Genomic DNA, 21,314 nt, shown 5'->3' with positions numbered 1-21,314 from the left:
TATATTAATAATATACAGTCTATGCTCCCATCTCATGCCCTCCTGTCTGTAGACTGTATATTAAATTCATATTATTATTATTATTATTAATAATATAATATATTAATAATATACAGTCCATGCTCCCGTCTCATGCTCTCCCGGCTGGTACCGTGCCGAGCTTCGACTTTTCAAAATAAAAGCTGGCGTCTGGGCCCTATGTGTTTGTACTGTGGTGTGTTGGATGTTTGTGAACTAAACAGTACGGCAATCATGCTGATGATTACGATAACTTTTTCAGCAGATGTCTTAGTTACAACACGTTAGTTAGCAAAGCAGTTTTGTGTTTATATGTGCGGGCGAGATTTATTCTGTTTGATGAATCCCACGGTAAATCGGCTGGTTTACTAAACAGGAAGGGACTATAAATCCTGTCTGGTTTTTTGTATTTCAAGAGCGAATTGCTCCACAATATGAATACAGATTGGTCACTTATTTTGTTGTATAATCACAATATTACACTTGAGGAGGCCTACACTTCAGTGATGCGCCTTCGGACCTCGAAATTAACGTTAAACGCTGATGTAGTTTTAAACGTTTTATCACCACGAGTTTACAGACGTCTCTGCTGATTGAGTATCACCTGTGACCTGAGCCGAGACACACCCACTGTAGGAGCCAAATATGTTGTTCCAAGTGTTCAGACTTTGGGTGTTGTTTCTTGTATATACATTGGGTGTCGCTTAGAGCTGGGGGTAAACGATTATTTATTAAACGATTAATCGGGCGATTATTTTATCGATTAGTCGACTAATCTAACGACTAATTGGACGATTAATATAACGATTATTTTTCTGTTGCTCGATTAATAAAAACCATAATGTATCTCAAATAAATACCAAAAAATTCTTAATATATTTTATTAAACAATTTTGCACAGCAAAAAATCTTCTGCTTTACACAAAATAAAATAATTATTTTACTGTTATACAAAATGAAAGGCCAGCTATTCTGTAGGTTTACATGCTAATGCAGCTGTGCACTTTGGTGGTGCTAGGCTAACCAACGCATCTTAGCTCTCTGTGCAGTTTGTTCGTGCTAGGTTAGTAGCTAACGTTCACGTTAGCTAACGTTAGCTACTATAGATAGCTGTGTTCTGCAGCCGTAAGCTAGCTACCATTCAAGCCAACATTAGATGATAACTAACGTTAGCTAAACACAGCTGTCTAGGCGCCAGTAGCTAGCTAACGTTAACGTTAGCTACTAACCTAGCACGAACAAACTGCACGGAGAGCTAAGATAGTTAGCTAGCACCACCTAAGTGCGCAGGCTACACAACACACTACACAAACATGAAATTAATTTAGCTAACGTTAGTACTTGGGACTATATTTGAAGTATTCCCATACCTTCGATGATTAAGGGCGAGCTGTTTTTTTAGGACTTTTTCTTTTCATGGGGCTTTTTGCAGGGCTTTGTTGGGAATTCTGAGGAGGTTGCTGTTTCCTGCAATGTTTTGGTCTCCCACATGTGTGTGTGGCGAAGCGTCGACGCAAAAATACGACGTCGACGTAATTTCGACGTCATCGACGCGTCGCTGCAGGCCTAGTGTCGCTGTGGTATTACCTGGTGAAAGGTTATAAAGGTATGCACCAAATTGTTGCCGGCAGGTGTTTGGCCCGGAAAGGGCAAATGGTTTTTGACCGCTAACGCTGTGACACACCGCTGTGATGCTGGAGCGCATTGGCGCCAAATTCTTTGTTCCAACTATGTCTAATTGTTTATGGATTTAACGTTGAAAACATGAACGAATGGACGTTTCATGCTGCATGGTTAATCAAATAAACATATTGATATTCTGCAACGCAACCTCGTCAGACGATCATTGAACGCAACACAGCAAGTCAACATCAGCGCGTCAGCCAGGTCACTCCGGGTTAAATCACCTCAGTTGTTACGGTATCAGACCGAACAACTTAACACCCACCAAACCAGAGAAAACAGATCTCAAACATAGACTTAATATTTACAGTCTATCATCTCACCGTTCTGAGATTGAACGTCTCTCTCCCTCCCTCTCCGTGGGGTCTAAAATCCAGCTGTTCCCCTAGCTGCTCCCTCTAGAGGTCTGGAGAACGTCCGTTGTGTAATCTGGATGCAGCGTTTTTTTGTTGCAATTGTTTTCGGGGTTTGTGTGCTTCTCTTTTTGCATCGTTTTTTATTCGCAGCGCGTTTGTGTATTTGGTTGCGTTGTGTGTATTTGCATCGCGTTTATGTATTTGGTTGTGTGTATTTGCAGCGCGTTTGCTGAATGCTGCACGTGTTGTCAAATTTAATGAAGTTGTTTTCTTAATTTGCTTGTGTTTTGTCTATTTGCATGTGTTTTCTGAAGTTGCAGGGCATTTGCCCCTGTCGTCCAGCGTAAAAGACACCTGTCCACACACTCAATCAAACAGACTCCCAACCTCTCCACAATGGCCAAGACCAGAGAGCTGTGTGAGGACATCAGGGATAAAATTGTAGACCTACACAAGGCTGGGAGGGGCTACAGGACAATAGCCAAGCAGCTTGGTGAGAAGGCAACAACTGTTGGAGCAATTATTAGAAAATGGAAGATGTTCAAGATGACGGTCAATCTCCCTCGGTCTGGGGCTCCACGCAAGATCTCACCTCGTGGGGTATCAATGATCATTAGGAAGGTGAGGGATCAGCCCAGAACTACACGGCAGGACCTGGTCAATGACCTGAAGAGAGCTGGGACCACAGTCTCAAAGAAAACCATTACTAACACACTACGCCGTCATGGATTAAAATCCTGCAGCGCATGCAAGGTCCCCCTGCTCAAGCCAGCGCATGTCCAGGCCCGTCTGAAGTTTGCCAATGACCATCTGGATGATCCTGTGGAGGAATGGGAGAAGGTCATGTGGTCTGATGAGACAAAAATAGAGCTTTTTGGTCTAAACTCCACTCGCCGTGTTTGGAGGAAGAAGAAGCATGAGTACAACCCCAAGAACACCATCCCAACCGTGAAGCACGGAGGTGGAAACATCATTCTTTGGGGATGCTTTTCCGCAAAGGGGACAGGACGACTGCACCTTATTGAGGGGAGGATGGATGGGGCCATGTATCGCGAGATCTTGGCCAACAACCTCCTTCCCTCAGTAAGAGCATTGAAGATGGGTCGTGGCTGGGTCTTCCAGCATGACAACGACCCAAAACACACAGCCAGGGCAACTAAGGAGTGGCTCCGTAAGAAGCATATCAAGGTCCTGGAGTGGCCTAGCCAGTCTCCAGACCTGAACCCAATAGACAATCTTTGGAGGGAGCTGAAAGTCCATATTGCCCAGCGACAGCCCCAAAACCTGAAGGATCTGGAGAAGGTCTGTAGGGAGGAGTGGGCCAAAATCCCTGCTGCAGTGTGTGCAAACCTGGTCAAGAACTACAGGAAACGTATGAGCTCTGTAATTGCAAACAAAGGTTTCTGTACCAAATACTAAGTTCAGCTTTTCTGATGTATCAAATACTTATGTCATGCAATAAAATGCAAATTAATTATTTAAAAAATCATACAATGTGATTTTCTGGATTTTTGTTTTAGATTCCGTCACTCACAGTTGAAGAGTACCTATGATAAAAATACAGACTTCTACATGCTTTGTAAGTAGGAAAACCTGCAAAATTGGCAGTGCATCAAATACCTGTTCTCCCCACTGTATATAAAGCATATATGATGCATCAGCAGTCTGTGTGAATATCTTGTATTCCAGACAATAAACTTGGCTTGACTTGAACAGCATTTCTTTATGTAGCTGGCTTTCTGCACAGAGACATTGTCATGTTGAAACAGGAAAGAGACAAGCACAAACTGTTGACACAAAGAAAAGAGAGGAAGGAAGAGGAACACTCTTGTCATTGTGTACAGTAGCAAAATATTTCCCTTTACTGGAGGGCTACAGGGCTGCTTCTCGATGTGGCTTATCTGACAGCTCCTCGACTCCTCTGTCCTCGCTGAAGGCCGTCTCAAAGCTCTTATTTCTGCCCTGAGGAGCGATCATTGAGGAGCTAGGTGAGGATACAGAGAGCAGCCTTCCCGGAAGCCGTGCAGCTGGCGATATTACGAATCCCACTATGGCCACACCAAGACCCGCCCTTCAATAGCATTTATAGGTCAGGCGTCCGTGAGAACGCAAGGTAACGTAACCCCATTTGTACAGGTCCTATCCCAGGGCTCTAGACTGTGACCAAATGGTCGCATTTTGCGACCAAAATTTGAGAGTGTGTGACTGAATTTTACATCCAGTCGCACATGCGTGACCAGTAAATTTGCCCCCTTTTTTACACGTTAAACGTCGAAATTTCGGTACCTGAGAGCGTGTAAGCTCAAGCTTATCTGTCCTCTCTGAAAATTGACAGAGAGAGGAGCTCTGACACAAACACACACACTCGCACACACACACACACGCATAGCTGCGGACAGTGCAAACTACGTCGGCTCTGCAGTTTTGTTGAAGTCACAGTGAGTCAAGGAAATGCCGATGAAGTGGTTTCAGGTGTGGTTACAGTTTTTCAAAACTTCACGCAGACACCTTTCACTGTGATATGATATTAATGGAGAGGCCAAAGCGGTCGCGGTGCTGTTGACGTTACACTTCCTAAGCAGGCACAACAGTGGTTTCTGTGCCCTGGTGACTGACTGACAGGCTGAGGTTGTAAGGCAAGGCAACTTTATTTCTACAGCAGCTTTCAGCAACAAGGCAATTCAAAGTGCTTTACATGAAACATTAAAGAGAAAATTAAAAACGGTCATGATGAAAATAAAAAAGATAAAATGAATAATTATTTAATTTAATAGGTTGTAGGGATGGGTTTGGGAGGAGGAGGATTTTGTTTAATTAATAAAATAACATTGTTCTAAGTACATAGGATCAATAGGTTTGACAATAATTTTTACAACTGAAATAATTGTTTTGTAATTATAGAGGGAAAGTACCAAAAAAAAGGTACCGTTGGGTAACGGAACCGAATTTCAGGTATCGGTACCAATATTGGTTCAGTAGTAGCCTAAACAATGCATGTTTAATTTTAAGTTGAATTCATTGTAATTGTAGACTAGAGCTGGTATATATATATATATATATATATATATATATTTTTTTTTTTTATATATATATATATATATATTTATTTTTTTTTTTTCATGACAGCGATGGTGCTGTCGGTTAACCTATGTTGCATCTTCAAAAGTGACACTGAATTTCAAACAGCACATTGTAATTTCTGCATCTATTATGAAAGTATTTATTAGTAATACAGTGGAAGTTAGTAGAAATGTGAATATTTGGTTAGCATGTTGATTTACGGTGTGTGCCCCTAAATTTTCTGGTTGCGCCCCTACAATTTTCAGTTGGGGGCCACTGTGCTCCTAGTGAAAAAAGTTAGTCTGGAGCCCTGCAGAGTAATGGACCAGAGTCTGGTAGGACCAGGCTAATGGACCAGAGTCTGGTAGGACCAGGCTAATGGACCAAAGTCTGGTAGGACCAGGCTAATGTCCCAGAGTCTGGTAGGACCAGAGTCTGGTAGGACCAGAGTCTGGTAGGACCAGGCTAGTGTCCCAGAGTCTGGTAGGACCAGGCTAGTGTCCCAGAGTCTGGTAGGACCAGGCTAATGGACCAGAGTCTGGTAGGACCAGAGTCTAGTAGGACCAGGCTAGTGGACCAGAGTCTAGTAGGACCAGGCTAGTGGACCAGAGTCTGGTAGGACCAGGCTAATGTCCCAGAGTCTGGTAGGACCAGGCTAGTGGACCAGAGTCTGGTGGGACCAGGGTAATGGACCAGAGTCTGGTAGGACCAGGGTAATGGACCAGAGTCTGGTAGGACCAGGCTAGTGTACCAGAGTCTGGTAGGACCAGGCTAATGTCCCAGAGTCTGGTAGGACCAGGCTAGTGGACCAGAGTCTGGTAGGACCAGGGTAATGGACCAGAGTCTGGTAGGACCAGGCTAGTGTACCAGAGTCTGGTAGGACCAGGCTAGTGTCCCAGAGTCTGGTAGGACCAGAGTCTGGTAGGACCAGGCTAGTGTCCCAGAGTCTGGTAGGACCAGGCTAATGTCCCAGAGTCTGGTAGGACCAGGCTAATGGACCAGAGTCGGTAGGACCAGGCTAGTGGACCAGAGTCGGTAGGACCAGGCTAGTGGACCAGAGTCTGGTAGGACCAGGCTAGTGGACCAGAGTCTGGTAGGACCAGGGTAATGGACCAGAGTCTGGTAGGACCAGGCTAGTGTACCAGAGTCTGGTAGGACCAGGCTAGTGTACCAGAGTCTGGTAGGACCAGGCTAGTGGACCAGAGTCTGGTAGGACCAGAGTCTGGTAGGACCAGGCTAGTGGACCAGAGTCTGGTAGGACCAGGCTAGTGTACCAGAGTCTGGTAGGACCAGGCTAGTGGACCAGAGTCTGGTAGGACCAGGCTAGTGTACCAGAGTCTGGTAGGACCAGGCTAGTGTACCAGAGTCTGGTAGGACCAGAGTCTGGTAGGACCAGGCTAGTGGACCAGAGTCTGGTAGGACCAGGCTAGTGGACCAGAGCTGGTAGGACCAGGATAGGCGACAGACACAGTATAGCTTTAAATTACTCGTCAACTATTTTGATAAACGATTAATCAATTTGAGCCATTTTTTTAAATGTAAAAACAGGTAAACTTGTGTTATGTCAGCTTGCTAAATGTGAATATTGTTCTAGTTCCTTCTCTCCTCTGGGACAGGAAACTGAATATCTTCACAAGACAAAACAAGACATTTTGATGACATCATTTTGGGCTTTTTGGGAAACACTGATCCACATTTTTCACCATTTTCTGACTTTTTAGAGACCAAACAACTCATCCATTCATCCAGGAAATTATCCAAAGATTAATAAACTATCTTTAGTTGCATCCCTGCAATATTTTATATTAGTGATAGACAGATTTTATCGGCCAGCCGATATATCCGGCCGATATTTGCGTTTTTTTTGTGTATCGGCATCGGCCAATACGCGGCTGCTGCGTTCGCCGATAGTTTTTTCCCGGCGTTATTTACAGACAGGCGTCCACAGGCAGCTCTGCGTTGCTGGAGACGCTGCAGTTCACGTGCAGACCATGCACTGCCCCTCCTCCACTAGCAGAGCGCTGCCATGGTGCTGGAAGCCTGGCAGGCTTTCAGCACCATGGCAGTCTTAAATTACAAATCAAGCACTTTATTTCAATGGCTGCTTTTCAGGTTTAATAATAATTAATAATAATAATTTGGGTGATATGAATGTAAGATGATTGCAGAAGTGACACTGATCTATGTTTTTGGTTATTATTTTTAAAGAAATGGCAGAGCAGATTCCGAAAACAAATCCAGTGAGGCAGGGTTTACATTTTTGTGATTTAAATGAATGGAGCAAAAGCAGTATCGGCTCCAAATATTGGCTCAAGAAAATCGGCAGCCCGTATCGGTCATTGCCTAAGGCTGATGTAAAAAAAACGGTATCGGCACTACAAAAATCTATATCTGTCGATCCCTATTTGATATATTACTAAATGTGTGTTCTCCTGCACGTCTAGCGCTGCTGCCACTCCGGAGAACTCTGTCAAAATGCCTCAGACCAACAAGTCAGTGAGCTGTAGCGGAGCGCAAGGACAGGTATCGTCTCCAGACCAGGGCGAGCCACCACCACCATCACCATCACCACCACAACAGGAAGTGAGGGCCCAGGTGGCCGCTGGAGATGGTGGAGCAGCTGGAGGAGTAGCCGCAGACAACCAGGGAGACGCAGAGATCATCAGTTCACCCAGTGACCCGAAGAAATACAGGTGGGAGACAAAAGTGTCTGGTTTGAATGTCTGGGTTATGTGATAGTTAGTCTCACATTGCCAGACTCTGGCTACACCACAGATGCATCATGGGATAGGAGAGAAAAAAACGCTCTACAGTTCACTACAAAGTGATTGTACACAAACATATTGTGAATGTTTCTAAATTATAGATGCAATTTAGTATAATAAAAATCTCAATTTTTAATCATATAACATTCTCATTAGTTGTGTGTGTGTGTCTGTATATGTGTGTGTGTGTGTGTGTCTGTATGTGGGTGTGTGTCTGTGTGTCTGTGTCTGTCTGTGTGTGTGTGTGTGTCTGTGTGTGTGTGTGTGTCTGTCTGTGTGCGTGTGTGAGACTGTGTATCTGTCTGTGTGTGTGTGTGTGTGTGTGTGTCTGTCTGTGTGCGTGTGTGTGTGTGTGTGTGTGAGACTGTGTGTCTGTGTGTGTGTGTGTGTGTCTGTCTGTGTGCGTGTGTGAGACTGTGTGTGTGTGTGTGTGTGTGTGTGTGTGTGTGTCTGTCTGTGTGCGTGTGTGAGACTGTGTGTGTGTCTGTGTGTGTGTGTCTGTGTGTGTGTGTCTGTGTGTCTGTGTGTCTGGCTACACTACAGATGCATTCTGGGATAGGAGAGAAAAACTCTCTGGGTTGTTTGCATTTCTTTAAACCAATCACATCGTCTCGGGCGGCGCTAAGCTCCGGCCGCAGCGACGGTGGCTCTGCTAAATAGTCTCAGGAAGGAACTTGTTTTGGTGGAACATTTGCAAAAGAAAACGCCACATACAATATTACATGAAGTTAACTGTTGACGCAATACAGTAACGTGATCTATTTAAATTAGCTGATACATGGTTAAACCTCATTGGCTCTTACCAGTGTATCTCTGTGTGTACTTCGTCCACAGCAATCCCACCAATTGCTCCCAAACCTCCCAGTTAGAGAGGAAACGCCCTAAACATATTTATAAATCTTTACAATCATTCCCTTAAAGAACCAAGCAGGCCTGTCTCGTTGCATGATCTAAATCTCCTTTAAAAACTTGACATTTTCAGCGTGTAGCTCGCTAGCTCAAAGTTTGTTTTTGTTTCCTGAAGAGAACAGAGTTTGAGAACGGCAAAAACACACAGCGAGCGGAAGGGGAGCAATGTAACTGAACTACAGGTGTGAAAGCATCCTTTTGTCTTCACAGCTGCTGAGTTAAGTCTTCGTAAGCTACAGCGTCTGAATACGTTGATCGTGTCCCGCTCTTTGCAGATACATCGAGCTGAGCAACGGCCTACGAGCGCTCCTCATTTCCGACTTCAGCGGGGCGGACGGGCAGGGAGACAGCGAAGACGGAGAGGACAACGCAGAGACAGAGGAGGGCGAGGATGAGGAGGGGGAGGCAAAAGGCGAGGAGGAAGGGGACTCCGGCGAGGGGTCGGACGAGGACGAGGAGGAAGACGAAGAAGAAGAGCAGGACAGCGACTTCGATGAGCTGGACGAGGATAGCGCTGGGAGGACGAAGAGAGGGAACTCTGAGAAGCAGGTGGGTGACGTAAAGATTCACTAATCTCAATACTCACTAGTAGCCTAGAAATCTAGACCACCCTAGCAGCAGCAAATGTAATTTGCAAGCCAATCACATTGTGTATAGAGTCGGTGGGCGGGGCTTAACATAACGATGGCAGAGTTGCGACGGTTCTGCGTGAATTCCCTGCTACTTGAAAACAAAGAAGATGGCTGCTGCTGCTGCTGGTGAACAGCGGTCTTTGGAATTGGCTTTGGCTGCGACTCTGGAAGACTTGGAGTTCAGCTTTTCTCTGAGAAAAGACCAAAGAACGGCACTGAAGTCATTCTTAAAAAAGGAAGATGTGTTCGGAGTTTTGCCGACCGGATACGGCAAAAAGATACCGATACCAGTATCGGTATCTGCTTCAATACTGCCTAAAACGCTGGTATCGGTATCGGGAAGTACTGGAGTTAATGCAACGACCAGATACCACGTAATAAAGCCCTAAAGAAAATCTACGTTAAAGTAGTTTATTTATGTTCTTTTTCTGTTATAACTGACTGTCAAACTGGAGAATAAAAGAAAGTTCTGGGGCGTTCATGTTTCACAAAGAGTTTAACCTGAGCCAGACCGACAACAAAGATAGAAATAATATCACATCCATACAGAGATAGTAGTATACAGCTGTTATACATCATATCATCTATACAGAGATAGTAGTATACAGCTGTTATACATCATATCATCTATACAGAGATAGTAGTATACAGCTGTTATACATCATATCATCTATACAGAGATAGTAGTATACAGCTGTTATACATCATATCATCTATACAGAGATAGTAGTATACAGCTGTTATACATCATATCATCCATACAGAGATAGTAGTATACAGCTGTTATACATCATATCATCTATACAGAGATAGTAGTATACAGCTGTTATACATCATATCATCCATACAGAGATAGTAGTATACAGCTGTTATACATCACGGTATCGGCCGATACGCAAGTTCAGGTATCAGAATCGGTATCGGGAAGCAAAAAATGGTATCAGGCCATCTCTACTATTAACTAGCGTTGCTCTGGTCGGTTGTAGAGCTATCCTATTGCGTGCAGAGGGAATTTGAAAGACAACTGTTTATCCCGCCCCTTGGATTGAGCCCTGCTCTAGTGAGTCTAGTGGCCAGACTGTACTCTACTGGCTTGTCAGGCTAACTCACTAGGGCAGTGCAGACGTAGTAACGATGAAACAATGTCTGATTATTTAAATGAAATGAGCTGGTTTGAGCATGGAGATGCAAGAAATATGCACCAGTCCAGAACACGAGACCTTCTTCCTGTATTTACTTTCTTGCTCCCGCCCCCCCCAGGCACGTCCGACCAATAAGAGGGGTGAACGTTCTTGCGTGAGTTGTAATGACGTGTTTTGTTATGCTTGGATTTTTCAAGGTGTGGAAAAGAAAGATTTGCTCCAAGTTTACAAACTCATCAACTGATTCGGACCAAAGCTAACAAACTATAGGTGTGAAAACGCCCTTACACAATAACAAAAGAACCACCGAACTGCCAAAATATCCCCCGAAAAAACAATCCTCCTAACAGTACAAATTATAGCCAAATTAAATGACAGTTTTTAGAGCTGCAAAGATGAATCCGTTTGAAAAAATTCTCTGATTCCAGCTTGTTAAATGTGAATATTTTCTAGTTTCTTCACTCCTCTGTGACAGTAAACTGAAGATCTTTGAGTTGTGCCGGAAGATTTTTTTTAATCCACCTGCCAAATTGGCCGGTGAGTCACATTTTGGACACTGAGTGTAACTGTTAGGGGGTTATTGTTGTGTCCTCAAAAGCCCTTGATGGTCTGCAGCTGCAGAACGAGTAGATTCAAGTTGAAAATATGCGTGTTTGTGTGTGTTTCCAGGCGGCAGCTGCTCTGTGCATCAGTGTTGGGAGCTTCAGTGACCCGGACGACCTGCCCGGCCTCGCACACTTCCTGGAGCACAGTGAGTCCGCCTTTAAAGCTGCATCCTGACTCAGAGCTACTTACATCTACACATCTTAGCTTATAGAGCTCAACAGTGTGGTTCTGGATGTAAAAAGCCCTTTTATTTTCTCCATAGGGATTGTGATTATTAGCCTATTTGTTATGTGCAATACACTCGGCACTTCATCGATGTTATTCTTTTATTTCGTCTCTCTTCATCGTAATGTAACTGAATTGCCCTTAGGGCATAAATAAAGGTATCTGTATAATGTCTAAACCAGGGGTCACCAACACGGGGCCCGCGGGCACCAGGTAGCCCCCAAGGACCACATGAGTAGCCCTCAGGCCTGTTCTAAAAATGAAAATTGAATATTAATATTATCTGTTTCCCACCTTGTTAAGTCATTGTTGATAATTATTGATATTGAGAAATCATTAACGTGATCAGTGTCTTCACATAGATGAGTATCATTAATCATTAATAATCATATATAACTAAAGGCAAACTGAGCAAATTAGTTATTTCAGAAGAGTGCATCAAACTGGTAGCCCTTCGTATGACTCAGTACCCATGAAGTAGCTCTCAGTTTCTATAAGGTTGGTGACGCCTGGTCTAAACCATCCGAGGTAGACTGAGCCCGAGCTACGAGGTTGTGAAACGAAGGTTTCTGCTCCTCTAGAAGCTGGAAGTCCGTATGAAATCAACCTTGTTTTAAGAAAAAAAGATCTTATGGAGAAATGCTACACTACTGACGCGGTCCAGTTGGTCAGTTAGGACAGAAGACAACTTCTCTCATTTAAGGTGGCTTATTAAAGCTGGAATAATAATAGCAACTTGTATACAAGGATTCTTCCGGTTTAAGAAGCCACAGTCAGCGGAGTGCTGTTACTCCCATAGACAGTATATATAACGGACCAGCAGATCCCGTGTCTCTGGACGGAGACCAGTGAAGGATATTAGAAGATCTTTCCCGGTGATGGCTGAGCGTTACTGAGCAGCCTCCAACTGAGCTTGAAGACGTAGATGTGACGTGAGCAACCTGTCTGAAAGTTGGAAGTCTTCTGGTAGCTGTGCCAAGAGAAATCTCAATCATTCCCAATCTAGCAGAGACGGAGAGCGTAGGTATATGTAAGGAGATAACATAGACACAGGCTAATTATTGATCACTAAAATGATAGTTAACATTAGTAATTAAACTTAAACAGCTAATGGAAGTCCAAACTGCCTGAGAGCTTCTCCTGTACTATACGGTAATTCCTCCACTGTACAACAGAAAGTCGCGTGGTTATGACCCAATCGTTAGCCTATTTTTATAAAAACGTCTGCTACGGAGCCATAACGTGAGGTACAAGGTAATGGAGCCTTTTATACATTGTCGTGTTTCTTTAGAAATAAACAATGGACAAATAGAGTCTTTAAACTCTTCAGATGTAAAGTTATTCTCTGTCAAAGTGACGTCAAAATGAATGGCAGTCAATGGGATGCTAACGGTAGGTGATGGCTTGGTAGCATCAAAATGGCACTATAGGAGGTTCGCGGTCCGAGAAGCTGACCCCCTTGGTTACTCCGCTGTCTCTTCTCGCCCCAAAAGAATGCAGAAAAAACACTTCAGGAGCCAGAGTCTTTTAAAAAAAGTGGGCAGTCACTGTTGAGCTCTATAGTTTTGTTCTATTTGCTCGCAGAGTGTCTAACCCGAGAAAATCATGTTGTGTGTTTCCGGCTATTAATCTCCTCTCTGGCTTTCTTCCTGCTCCCTGGTGTTTAGTGGTGTTTATGGGAAGTGAAAAATACCCAGCGGAGAACGGCTTTGACGCCTTCCTGAAGAAGCACGGCGGCAGCGACAACGCCTCCACCGACTGCGAGAGAACCATCTTCCAGTTCGACGTGCAGAGGAAGTATTTCAGAGAGGCGCTCGACAGGTGAGCCGAGCTTCGCTGCGCAAACTCTGTGATCTAATTTTAGGAGGGATTCTGTTAAAGGTCCCATGACATGGTGCTCTTTGGATGCTTTTATATAGGCCTTAGTGGTCCCCTAATACTGTATCTGAAGTCTCTTTTATATAGACCTTAGTGATCCTCTAATACTGTATCTGAAGTCTCTTTATATAGACCTTAGTGGTCCCTAATACTGTATCTGAAGTCTCTTTTATATAGACCTTAGTGGTCCCCTAATACTGTATCTGAAGTCTCTTTCCCTAAATTCAGCCTTGGTGCAGAATTACAGCCACTAGAGCCAGTCCCACAATGAGCTTTCCTTAGGATGTACCATTTCTGTGTCTGTAGCTTTAAATGCTATTGAGGAGGAGAGAGGGGGGGGCAAGATGGAGGGGGGGGGGCAAGGTGGAGAGTGGGGGGGTGGTTTTGACCAACTACCACTTTGCTCGTTTGAAAGCCATGATGTCTCTCTCTCTCTCTCATTGGCGGGCCAAATTCTCTGGGCGGGCAAAGCAGAGAAAGGGGAGGTAACCTTTCCCCTTATGACGTCATAAAGGGAAGATTCCAGATCGGCCCATCTGAGCTTTCATTTTCTCAAAGGCAGAGCAGGATACCCAGAGCTCGGTTTACACCTATCACCATTTCTAGCCACTTGGGGACCATAGGCAGGCTGGGGGAACGCATATTAATGTTAAAAAACCTCATAAAGTGACATTTTCATGCCATGGGACCTTTTTAAAGAAACAAAAAGCCAGAATGGTTATGACGCTACATTAGGGGGGTTTCACACCTGAAAGTCCAAACCAAGGTCTGGACCAAGGTTAATTTTTTTGCATTTGATCTGGTAAGTTTTGGTTTCACACTAACTGCAGACCTATACGTGACAAAACTACATCCTGTTGTCATCACAAACATGAGCTGCGTCTCCCGAGAGTTGTAACTGATCGGTCTGTAGACGGGCTTCCCCGTCCTCTCGTATCCTCTCTCTGTGAAAAAAAAAAAAATTGAGTTCACCTAGCAATCATATGAGATCAACGCAGCTCTAAGTAACGTTACAAACCTATCAGAAGCAGAGCAGGGCAGGTCCTGGCAACACAGTGTGATTGAGATCCATACGTCACGTTAGCGTTGTCGGTGAAAGCATGGAGCGCAAGTTCATGAAGCCTGGGGATGATGTCCTACCCATAGATAAAGGACTCAAAAATAAATGGCGCTGGGCTTGGATATAAGAATTAGGTAGAGATGGCGAGCCTTTTGGCAGTTGGTGCCAGAAACTGAGAGAGCCTGGTGCTTGTTTCTGCACGTTTTGCTCGAGGAAGCTACATTATGCCAGCAGAAAGTGCTTGCTCGTCATGAGTTAGACCCCGGTCATAGAGCCGCTGCCCATGCACTCAAACTTACCACGACGTTGCCGGGAGCATCTGTTACCACTGACACACCGTTGTCTATGATTGACCGTGGCTGCGACTAACTGTACATCCACACCGCCGACGACTTGAGCTGCAAAGAAGCTCTGGCCGCCCGGTCAAGGACGCTGGTCAAAAAGTCCGGGGAAGCTGTTTGAGGCTTTGGCCGCTCTGACGTAGCAGCATTCTATGTTCATCATGGAAAAAGATCAAGCAGCCACTACACTGACACTAGAAACCTTTTATAAATGACATATATAATGACAGAATGTGTATTGGTTGTTGGTGTCTGTTAGCAGTTAGCTCGCTCGTTAGCCGCTGAACCGCAGCAGCGTGCAGGCAGAGGGAGCAGCCGCCAGCTGTTGATCCGTGCAGGACTTCACCGTGAGCGGACTGTTTAGAGACCATGTGACCGGCAGGTAACGTTAACTGGTCCCTATACGCAAATATCATAAATGATAGGGAACCCAGCAACGGCCATGATGAGCTTCTCCTCCTTTTTCTCTGAACTAATGTTTTGGTAGGAACCAAAGTTTACATCGTATGTTTCTCTGGAATCAGCCAGCGTGAAGGACGTCTATATTCTGATTGGTTGCCGCTGAACGGCATCATAGCTCATTACCATAAAGTTGACCTACTTTCAACTTTCTGATTGATGCTCTGGTCGCTCAAAACGCCCAAAACACGACGCCGACAGATTTTCCGCTCCTTGCAGCTGAGAGAAGCAGCTTCCATTGAAAATGAATGACTTCCTGTATCTTTAGAAGATCAAGTCGGCCGCGGTGTGGACGGACAGTTAAAAATACGTTTGTGCACATTGATTGCATTACATTACATTACATTATTTACGTATTTGTTACAATTTTAACATACAGCCGTAATACTTGAAAATAAATGGTGCCATTGACGATAAGTCCGTCTGTGCAGTTGCTCTCCACCCAAACTGAAACCTGTGCTGTACATTTACTACCACTTAACAAGTTGACTGCTGATTTATTCTTTGCTCTGAGCGCTGACACCGTCTCTCTCGCTCTCTCTCATGTACACACTAAGCACTGAGCTGAACTTTGTTAGACGTAGGACTGTGCAATTAATCAAACTTAAACTGCGATTACAATTTCGGCTCCTAAGGGTTACAAAAACAATTATTTTGCACATTACGTTTCGCAAGTAAAACTCACATTTTGTCTTGTGTTCTTTATAAAAATAAGTTTCAAGGTGTTTTCACTGTTGAAACCAACATCAACAAACACTGTTGTTTAACTTCAGTAAATGCAACATCTCTCCAAAAGTCAGTGAGTAATAGTGTTAAATAATCCAGGTTTCAATATTGACGAAAATAACCCCGATTAATGATTTTTCTCTCCCATAATCGAGCAGCTGTAGTTTCTCGTCATTTTCATGACATCGTGACTATCTGTCAGTGGCGCTGAACCGTTTTTATTTCATTTGTTCCAGGTGGGCTCAGTTCTTCATCTGTCCTCTGATGATAGAAGACGCCATCGACAGAGAGGTGGAGGCTGTGGACAGCGGTGAGTGTTGGTGTGCTCAGACACTCTCAACATCACACACACACACACACACACACACACACACACACACACACACACACACACACACACACACACACACACACACACACAGTCTCACAAACAGACACATACACACACAAAACTAATTTGAATGTTATATGACTAAAAATTGAGATTTTTAATATACTAAAATGTGGTCTCAATGTGAAACCGAGAGGGTTTTTTTCTCTACTATCCCAGAATGCATCTGTGGTGTAGCCAGAGTCTGGCAATGTGAGACTAACTATCACATAACCCAGACATTCAAACCAGACACTTTTGTCTCCCACCTGCACACACACACACACACACACACACACACACACACACACACACACACACACACACACACACACACACACACACACACACACACACACACACACACACACACACACACACACACACACACACACACACACACACACACACACACAGTCTCACACACACACACACACACACACAGTCTCACACACACACACATACACAGTCTCACACACACACACAGTCTCACACACACACAGTCTCACACACACACAGTCTCACACACACAGTCTCACACACACACACACACATACAGTCTCTCACACACACACACACACACACACACACACACACACACACACACACACACAGCATCAGCATCTTAAAAACTGCACCAGTGCTTCTGTTAATCTGCCCGATGCTTCCTCATGTTCTGGTCTGAACTAAAAAAAAAAGTCACTAGGGATGTAACCGTGCATCGGTTAAAGGATGATTTAAATGCAGGGTCTTGAGGGAGGACACCTAAACCCCCCCCCCCCCCCCCAAATATGTGCACCTAAAGTCTGGTTCACACGGCAGGATAATTAGGCCGATTTTAGCCCCGATTCCCCCCTTCTGACAATCTTAAGGATGCTCCGATTATGGTAAAATAATCTGATCAGATGTTCCTGCCGTGTGTGGTGTGTTAAGACTGCTCTCGTCTGCTCGGAAGGACGTCGGGACCGCTCCCATCTCAAATCGGGGATATCCAACATGTTGGATTGTTTTGGCCCGATTTGTGTGGACTGTGGCGTGTAGCCAATCAGAAAGCGAGGTGACGAGGCGGCGAGGAAAGCACCGGGAAACAACATCAAAACAGCCGGCGGCACGGCGCACCAGAAAGTCCGGTGGACGTCGGAGATAAGTAGAGCAAGTATAGTCCATGATCGCGTTGTCTCCACTTCTTTGACCATCGCCTTTTCTTTTGATAACGTTTTTTTCCGGTTAAAAACAAACTACAAACTATCGCCACTGCATCCTCTTCGTCCGCCATGATTGTTTACTCTGAAGTCACGTTTGATCTCGAGGGATTTTGCGAGATTTCCCGTCTGACCTGGGAATGCTCGGGAGCCAAATCGGTTCGTGTGTGATCGTTGATTTTGCCGTGTGCTGCGCACCACACGCTGTACGACCAAAACTGTTAGACCCGTGATTTTTTTATCGCCGTGTGTGGAGTCTCTCAGGATTGGAAAATCGGCCGACAATTTTAAATTCGTCCCGTGTGAACCAGGCTTTAGTCTTCCACAAACCTAGAAAAACCACTGAAATGTGAAAGATTACAACAGGTTGAGATACAAAATGAATCGCGATGCAGTTTTTAAACGTCCTACGTAAGCGTAATCTACTTCAGATTTCACTTGTTTGACTTCAGATGTCACGTCGTCGTCTTTGTTTATTTATTTGCAGATATTTGTGTATATTTATTGAGTTATTTTGATGTGGGATTTGTTTTAGGAATCACATTTTTGTCATTTAAGATAATACAGTTTCCGTGTCACTTTTTGATCAGAGGACACGTCTGTTTTGCACCGTTTATACATGTAAATGAAGGGATGTCTTTTAGTCATTTGTCTGCAGCTCATTCTGCTAAAAGAATCCTGAGAAAAACGTATCAACGTCAACCTAAAATCCTGAATCGCATCGTGAGTTGAGTGTATTGTTACATCCCTGCAAGTAGGGCTGGGCGATATGGAGAAAATCAAATATCAAGATATTTTTTACCAAATACCTCGATATCGATACCGCAGCGATGTTGTAGGGTTGACTATTGGTGCTTTCACAAAATATTTACACAATAAGATTTTTGATAAATAATTAGGGCTGAACGATTAATTGCATTTGCGATAATATCGCGATATGTTAAAACGCGATTTCCTAATCGCAAAGGCTGCGATTTGGTCACGTGACTCGCGAGAGCAAATCAGTCTGCACTCCGCAGAGAAAGCATCAACTTAGCACGCTAACGCTACGCCGTACCTGAAGCAGATTTCTGTCATTCAAACAACTCTGTTAATGTTAATGGATACAGGCACGCAGACCTGAAGGCTCGGTTGGCAACGATTAGCTCTGATTAGCGGTTAGCTCCGGTTAGCAGTTAGCTAGCTCCTTTATAAAGATATGAGTGGAGGAGCTGCCACTGAGAGGGGTAACAACCAGACTGATAAATGACGTTTGGGGAGCTTTCACAGCAGCGTGGAATATCGAATCGCAATCGTAATATTTGGGAGAAAAAAATCGCAATTAGATTATTTTCAAAAATCGTTCAGCCCTATAAATAATCATCAGTTATGTTGATATAATGCAGTGTTTTTCAACCTTTTTTGAGCGACGGCACACTTTTTACATTAAAAAAAAACAACCAAAAATGTTACAAAATGACACATTGTAGCCTAATAAGATCAGAATCTGCATTTTTCCTTTTTAAAAAATGTATCCATCGCTGTTGCAGGCTTACGTCGATGATCTCGCGCTATACTACCACCTACTGACACAGAATAGTATTTAATTTATCTGCCAGTCATCACATTGCAGGCACAGATGCGCAACAATGGCAAATTATTTGCAGTAACTCAATTAAAAAAAAATAAAAAATGTTGGACCAATTAAGTAAAATCGGATAATTTTCCACGGCACACAGGACGATCTCTCACGGCACACTAGTGATCACACTCTCAGTGGCACAGTGGTTGAAAATCACTGATATAATGACTACGTGGGTAAAGGGAAATAATACAACAGCTACAACAGTCTGGTAAGTTCAGAAAATGACATCACTTTACTGCAACGCAGCCTTTAAAACCAGGAAAAGACAACATTTATGCCATATTACGATATCCAAAATCTAAGACGACATCTAGTCTCATATCACGAGATATCGATATAATATCGATATATTGCACAGCTCTACCTGCAAGTCACACACTTTTTATTAATTGTCTTCTTCCATGGCTCTCCTTCTCATTTCCTGTTCAGAGTACCAGTTAGCGAGGCCGTCTGACTCTCATCGTAAAGAGATGCTGTTTGGGAGTTTGGCTAAACCCGGACACCCTATGGGCAAATTCTGCTGGGGTAAGAACAACACACACACTCTCTCTTTACCCTCCTGTTGTCTTCGGGTCGAATTTGTAGGGCTGCCACCTCTTCGGTCGTTTTGGTCTTAGTCGACTAAGATTTCTTTAGTTGATGAGTCATTTTTTATGCTTATTTATGCTTAATTACTCATTTCCAAGAAACTTATGAGCACATTTCTGGTAAACACAAGATTTAAAGTGGTGCTTTTGCAGGATTAATTGTGGAGAAAGTCAGTTTTACAGATGGTTAATTAACTACATTTATATTGTGCTTTTCTAGTCTTAACCACCTCTCAAAGAGCACAGCTCTGTCGATTACATCAACTAATCGATTAATCGACAAAATCATATAAGTGTTAGTCGACTAAGAAGTTCTTTAGTCGAGGACAATTTTGACCCATTTTTGAAAAAGATTCTATAGCGGAAATTTGTTTTTTTTTTAACGTAGGAAAGCTTTTTGCACACTCTTTTGTCAGGCAGGTGCGTAGGATGTGACCAAAGGTAGCAGATCAGGAGCTTAGAAAGAATTCTGCACACTGACCATTACGCAAGCAATTATTTATTTAGAAAATACAACGTTTCGGTCTCAGACCTTCATCAGGTAAATTCAACCAAATTGTCAAAAAAATAAAATAACGTGGATGGTTCCATACAACGCTCTTCACAAGTAAAATAAACGATCAGCTACTTTCATTGAATTTGGGTGGGTTATTCAATTTTATAGCATTTGAAATTTCTTTTTTAAAAGAACGTTGAAAAAAAAAAGTGACAAAAATGTCAACAAAAAAAACAACAAACGACAAAAAAATGTCCCATGAAAAAGCGCAGAAAAGTACAGACAAAAACATCGGAAAAAGTGACATACAAAATTTGGAAAAAAGCTTCAGAAACGTCGGGAAAATGTGACTAAATAATGTCGAAAAAAAAGTGACAAAACCATCGGGACCATAACTATGGCTGCACAATTGATCGAATTTTAATCACGATCACGATTTTGGCTTCCCACGATCACAAAATCGATCACAGTTCATAGAACGCTCCGTAAACCGCTCTCTGATCACGTGCCTCCATGAGCCAATCAGAGTCCCTGCACCGCGCAGCTTAGTTTAGATGTAGACAGCCCCAGAGGACAGAGTAACGTGAGGAAAACTCCACAACAGATAGCAGTCAGTCATAAGTCATCACAAGGTTTACCAGTTTACCAGTAAACGCAACATTTAGTCCCGTCTGTGTAGTTTTTCAGACAACAGCAGTGACCAGTGCTAGTTTGAGTCTGTTATAGAGCCTGGATCGGGGCCGAATTTTTCCGTCCGAACCCGGCCCGAGCCCGACAGGCAAATGGAAGGCATTCGGAAATGTCAACAGATGAGCGCATCAGCGCACACGGGGGAACAAGCGCACGTTAATAATCTGTTTAATTTAAAATGTTCAGTGTGTTAACCTTTCCTGATCGCTTCGATTCCGACCGTGGTCAGAAAACCAGGGGAGGCTCGTTACCTCCAGGGCCGACGTTATATAACGTCGGGGTTAAAATCCCGTTTCTGGTGAGCAGATGAATGAACTTGGTTTTCAGTCTGGAGATAATCTCGGACACCGCACACACTGTGTACAAAACTTAAACTTATTCCACCAACTCTGCTCCGGTCGCATCTACACGTCTGCTTCCTCTTTTCTCTATCTCTCTTCTGCCCACTTTACACACACACTGAGCTCTCTTAAAGGAGCCGCAGC

At 43.8% G+C, this 21,314-nt stretch overlaps 1 protein-coding gene across 2 annotated transcripts in view; it reads left to right on the top strand.

The window, feature by feature from the left end:
* Positions 1 to 21,314, top strand: part of LOC116059138 (nardilysin-like) — a 62,472-nt gene that overhangs the window by 4,353 nt on the left and 36,805 nt on the right. For both annotated transcript variants that reach the window (XR_004898708.1, XM_031312097.2), the window contains exons 2-7: positions 7,562 to 7,810; positions 9,067 to 9,340; positions 11,235 to 11,316; positions 13,064 to 13,217; positions 16,097 to 16,170; positions 19,486 to 19,581. Coding sequence is in view for 1 of the 2 variants with exons in the window: in XM_031312097.2 (XP_031167957.1) it covers positions 7,593 to 7,810; positions 9,067 to 9,340; positions 11,235 to 11,316; positions 13,064 to 13,217; positions 16,097 to 16,170; positions 19,486 to 19,581 (898 nt within the window). In the remaining variant the exon portion in view is untranslated. The remainder of the gene's footprint in view (positions 1 to 7,561; positions 7,811 to 9,066; positions 9,341 to 11,234; positions 11,317 to 13,063; positions 13,218 to 16,096; positions 16,171 to 19,485; positions 19,582 to 21,314) is intronic.

The sequence above is a fragment of the Sander lucioperca genome, chromosome 11 (assembly GCF_008315115.2).
Source record: "Sander lucioperca isolate FBNREF2018 chromosome 11, SLUC_FBN_1.2, whole genome shotgun sequence".
Lineage (NCBI taxonomy): Eukaryota > Metazoa > Chordata > Actinopteri > Perciformes > Percidae > Sander > Sander lucioperca.
The sequence above is the reverse complement of the archived record's forward strand: the minus strand, read 5'-3'. Positions and strand labels throughout refer to the sequence as shown.